This window comes from Lucilia cuprina, chromosome 2, assembly GCF_022045245.1.
Source record: "Lucilia cuprina isolate Lc7/37 chromosome 2, ASM2204524v1, whole genome shotgun sequence".
Classification (NCBI taxonomy): Eukaryota; Metazoa; Arthropoda; class Insecta; order Diptera; family Calliphoridae; genus Lucilia; species Lucilia cuprina.
In genome coordinates, this window is record NC_060950.1 from 66295564 (window position 1) to 66301115 (window position 5552).

The 5552-nt window shown below is 28.6% G+C and overlaps 1 protein-coding gene across 1 annotated transcript; it reads right to left on the reverse strand.

Moving 5' to 3' along the window:
- Positions 1 to 291: 291 nt before the first annotated feature.
- On the reverse strand, positions 292 to 5540 carry LOC111683075 (ran GTPase-activating protein). The gene is made up of 6 exons (XM_023445108.2): positions 5286 to 5540; positions 4537 to 5218; positions 1445 to 1646; positions 1080 to 1376; positions 836 to 1012; positions 292 to 772 (listed from the first exon to the last, which is right to left on the reverse strand). The coding sequence occupies exons 1-6, from the start codon at positions 5383 to 5385 to the stop codon at positions 443 to 445; spliced, it is 1788 nt and encodes a 595-aa protein (XP_023300876.2). The 5' UTR covers positions 5386 to 5540; the 3' UTR covers positions 292 to 442.
- Positions 5541 to 5552: the final 12 nt, after the last annotated feature.

Sequence of the window (5552 nt, forward strand, 5' to 3'; positions counted from 1 at the left end):
TTTTTAGTGAAAAATCGTATTTTTAGTAAAAATCGTATTTTAAGTGACAAATAGGATTTTTAGTAAAAAATCAGATTTTTAGTAAAATAAACCTTTTTTTTTTTGAAAATAAAACTCAAATAATTTGGAGAAAAAGAAAATATAATTTCATAAAATATTTTATGAAATTAATATTAAAATTCACCAAAAATTTTATTATATTTTTATTACTAGAAATTTATTATTATAATAAATTAATAGTTTTTATTTCAAATTTTTATTTTATCAAAATCATCAAATAAATTACAAAATTGTGTAGAAAAGAAAAAATAAATAAGTGGGAGTTTAACAAATATAGTTTTTTTTTTTGGTTTCTAAAAGAAAAAAAGAAATTTTGTTAAAAAAAAAAGAATTTAAAATTAAACAAACCATAAGGAATGATTAGTGAGAATATGCATTTTCCTTAAGCTCCCACTTGTTCTAGAAAAACTTTTAAAGTATTTTTCATATGTTCACTAGCCAACGATTTCTTATTTAAAGTTTCTCTTAATGCATACTGACAGGATTTCAAATTATAAGCCGTTTTGAATTTCATTTCAGAACGCATAAGACCCAATTGTATGAGTAAATAGTTTAAAACACGACGTTCTTGTTTGGTTTTTACAGCATAATCTATGCATTCCTTAAACAAAGACATGGCCAAGTCTAAAGCTGTGCTAGAAGCTTGAGCTAAATGGCCACATTTCAATGTGGTAAAGATGAGCAGTAAGAGATAATTGTCATCGGTGAATTGCTAAAAGAAAATGAGTTTATTTAAAAGTTAATAAAAATGTTTGGGGAATCTTTTTGTTATTACCTCCATAATGCCTTTGAAAGCTTGCAATTTATCGACTTCTGTTAAAGATTCAAACATTTGTAGAGAACAAGGTTTTTGACTGAGACAAAAGGACTCAGCTGTGGCATCCATATTAGTGGCGGTGGTATCAAAAGTAACACTTTTATTGGATATAAACGATTCATTGGCATTAAGCATCTAAACAAAATTGGAAGATTTTTATTCAAAATTTCAAAATTTCTTCATTTCATTTCGTTTATCTTACTTTAGTGGTAAATGCTTGTGTGGTAGTATAAGCTGTCTCTTCTGCTACATTTTCACCATAATCTTCTTCATCAGCTTCCTCTGTGGTGTCATTATGATGATCATCATAGATATCTTCTTCTTCATCGATTTCCTCATCAACAGTATCATCATCATCCTCTTCCTCTTCGTCATCTACCTCATCATCGTCTTCATCTTCTTCACCCTCCGATTGATCTTCTTCCATTTCTTCTAAAGCATTTGGATTAGCAGTACATTGCATACCCTCCTTAATACGTTCACGTCCCTCAAAACCAAACTAATTTTGTTTTTTTATAAAGATTAATTTTTAAAAAGAAAATTTTAAAAATCATTTATTTAACTTACTTGATTACCATCTAAATTGACTCTTTTTAAATTGGGTTTATTTTGTAAAGCTGTCACTAAAACTAAACCACCATCGGGTCCAATTTCATTGAAACCCAAATCTAAAACTTCCAATTCACGATGATTTTCCTCTAAAGCTTCGGCAAAATGATAGGCCCCATTGGTCTTAAGTAAACAGTCACCGAAATTTATTTCACGCAAGCTGAATTTTTTTTTAATTAAGATTATATATATATATTTGTTTTACAACAATATTTACATTAATTTATTGTAATTGGATTAGAGGAAAGCATGAACGTGATTTTTTCGGAAAAAAATGTTAATTTTTAACTAAAGATTACCAATGTTTATGACAAGAAAAACAAATTTTCTACCACCGCAAAGCATAATATTAAACAAAAACATTCTGTATTAAAAGCATAATATTTATCTTAAAGATATTTTTTTAAGATTTTATCTTTTAGATGTGTTAGAACAAAGCATAAATGTTAAAATAAATGGTTAATATGTTAAATTATAAAGAATAAATGATAACGTTACAGTATAGTTCAAAACAATTGTGATCTTTATAGCATTTTATAAATAAAACTTTGATCTTGATTTGTGTTAGTTAATGGGTTAATAATCTACAAAAAGCTATGATCTTCATCAAGATCTCTATAAGAAAACTAGGATCTACTTAAACTTTTCACTAGAAAACTGTGATCTTCAACAACTTTTCTATATAACAGTGATCTTCACCAACTTTTCTACAAAAAATTTTGATCTTCATCAACTTTTCAATAGAAAGCTGTAATCTACACCATCTTCCCTATAGAGAGCTGTGATCTTTATCAACTTTTCTATAGAAAACTGTGATCTATACCATATTCCCTATAGAGAGCTGTGATCTTTATCAACTTTTCTATAGAAAACTGTAATCTACATCATCTTCCCTACAGAGAGTTATGATCTTTACCAATCTTTCTATAGTAAACTGTGATCTTCACCAACCCTACAGAGAGCTGTGATCTTTATCAACTTTTCTTTAGAAAACTGTTATCTACAGAGAGCTGTGACCTTTACCAAACCTTACTATAGTAAACTCCGATCTTCATCAACTTTTCAATAGAAAACTTCAATCTTTCTAAAATTTTCTAAACTGCGATCTTCAACAACTTTTGAATATAAAAATAGTGATCTTCACTAACTTTTCTACAAAGAAATTTGATCTTCATCAACTTTTCAATAGAAAGCTGTAATCTACACCATCTTCCCTATAGAGAGCTGTGATCTTTATCAACTTTTCTTTAGAAAACTGTAATCTACACCACCTTCCCTACAGAGATGATCTTAACCAATCTTTCTATAGTAAATTGTGATCTTCACCATCTTTTCTATAGAAAACTTTAATATTCACTAAAAATTTTTAAGAAAATTCTGATCTTCATGAACTTTTTAATAGAAAACATCAATCATTCTAAACTTTTCTAAACTGTGATCTTCAGCAACTTTTGAATATAAAAACAGTGATCTTCACTAACTTTTCTACAAAAAAATTGATCTTCATCAACTTTTTAATAGAAAACTGTGATCTATACCAACTTCCCTATAGAGAGCTATAGAAAACTGAAATCTACATCATCTTCCTTACAGAGAGTTATGATCTTTACCAACCTTTCTATTGTAAATTGTAATCTTCACCAACTCTTCTATAGAAAACTTTAATATTCACCAAAAATTTTTAAGAAAATGCTGATCTTCATCAACTTTTTAATAAAAAACTTCAATCTTTCGAAACTTTTCTAAACTGTGATCTTCAACAACTTTTCTATATAAAATAGTGATCTTTACCAACTTTTCTACAAAAAAATTTTTTCTTCATCATCTTTTCTATGGAAATTCAATCTTTCTAAACTTTTCTAAACTGTGATCTTCAACAACTTTTCTATATAAATCAGTGATCTTCACCAACTTTTCTACAAAAAAATTTATCTTCATCATCTTTTCTATGGAAAACTGTGATCTACACCATCTTCCCTACAGAGAACTGTGATCTTCACCAACTTTTCTATAGAAAATTTTAATATTCACCAAATTTTGTGAACTTCATCAACCTTTCTATAAACAACAATGATCTTCACCAACCTTTTTATAAAAAGTGTAATCTTAACTTACTTTTCGATTAAATTTGATCATCATCAACATTTTTATAGAAAACACTGATCTGCACTAACTTTTCTATGGAAACTTAGATCATCACCAACGATTCTATAGAAAACTCTGTGATCTTTATTAACTTTTTTATGAAAAATTCTGATCTTAATTAACTTTTCTATGGAAAAGTGTGAACTTTATTAACTTTTTTATGGAAAAGTGTGATCTTCATCAACTTTTCTATAGAAATGTGTGAATTTTATTAGAAAACTGTGATCTGTACCAACTTTTCTATAGAAAACTTTCATCAACACTTACGTTTCTAAAGAGAACCTTATATTAACTTTTTTATGGAAAAGTGTGATCTTCATCAGCTTTTCAATAGAAATGTGAGATCTTCACCATAATTTCTATAAAAAACATTAATCTGCACTAACTTTTCTATACAAAACATACTACTTCACCAAAAATTAAAACTTTGTTTGATGAGATTTTTGTTTGATTTTTGTGATCTTAAAAATTTCCCAATACAAATTTGAGATCTTTATCCAAGATTCTATTAAAAACTTTGATCTTCATCAAAAACTTTGATTTCAATTATATTTTCTATATTAAACTATGATCTTCATACGAATTTCTTTATGAAACAGTGATCTTCATACGAATTTCTTTATAAAACAATGATCTTCATAAAAATTTCTTTATAAAACAATGTTCTTCATAAAATTTTCATTAAATAACTATAATCTTTCTCTTCTCTTGTATAAATAAGGTAATTTTCTTAAAAATTTTAAACTAAAACTACGATCTTGATCATTTTTTTTATAGAAAACTTTGATTAGTAAAAAATTAAAATAAAATGAAAAAAATGGTTTCAAAACTCTTAAAACATAAAACTTAAGATTTTAAGCAATAATTATTTACAAAGAATAAAGAAAATTTATTTAAATACTCACTGTGGCATATGGGCTAAAGCCTCCGATATATGAGCTGCTCCCTTGCTGGTCACAGTATTATCATTCAAATTTAAAACCTTCAAATTTGTATTCTGTTTAAAACCCTCCGCCAGAGCAGCAATACCCTCATGATAAATAGAATTTTGTGGCATTGCAATCTCTTCCAAAGTCTTAAGGGTAGAAAATATTTTAGCAATAGCTTTGGCACCCTCATTTTCTAAACGATTACGACCACCAATGAAAACTTTTAGTTTAAGTGGTGTACCCGCAGCAGTACTATTACGATGACAATCGATAATAGCTTCGGATAACATACGGCCGCCATAGATACCCAAACCACAATTGTTCATGTGTAATTCTTGTAGACTGTAGCAGACGGGAGAACGTAAAAGTTCTTCTAAGCCCACCATGCCATGAGGTCCAATGGCATTGTCACTTAAATCGAGTACGGTGAGTTTAGCTCCTGCTATAGACATGCCATTGCCAAGTAATTTTAAAGCCTCAGGAATTTCTGCTTTAAGACGGCTGGTAAACATGTTTTTCCATAAGGCTTTACGGAATTCAGGATGTTTTTCCAAAGCTTTGCCAATGGCGGCAGCTGCCTCTACACCCAAAGTATTGCCATCTAATTTAAGATAATGTACTACTTTTTGCATATCCAAAGCTCTAACTACATCCTCAACTGGGAAAATAAACATTAAAAATTAATAATTTAACAAAAAAAATTAAACATTTTCGCAACAACAAACCATCTTTGGCTGAATCCCATTTAAGTTGTTTATCGGCAAAACTAATGCCTTCTTCGGATAATTCACTGGCTAATTTGGTAAAACTAAAGTTGGCAGCCATGTTTTTTTCAATATTTTTATTAATACTTTTAAAATTCTTTAGTAATTCAATAAAATTTTAAAAATTTTCGCAATTTTATACGCGCACACACACAATAACCTCAAATTTCGGCGCCGGTTTTTCTGCTTTTTTGCGTTTGTTTGTTTGCGACAGCTGTCATCAGGGCA

Coding starts and splice junctions, on each gene's coding strand:
- LOC111683075 (XM_023445108.2), bottom strand. CDS start 5,385: ATGGCTGCCAACTTTAGTTTTACCAAATTAGCCAGTGAATTATCCGAA. Junction 1,647..4,536: donor GCTTTAGCCCATATGCCACA/GTGAGTATTTAA, acceptor AAAAAAATTCAG/CTTGCGTGAAATAAATTTCG. Junction 1,377..1,444: donor TCAATTTAGATGGTAATCAA/GTAAGTTAAATA, acceptor AAACAAAATTAG/TTTGGTTTTGAGGGACGTGA.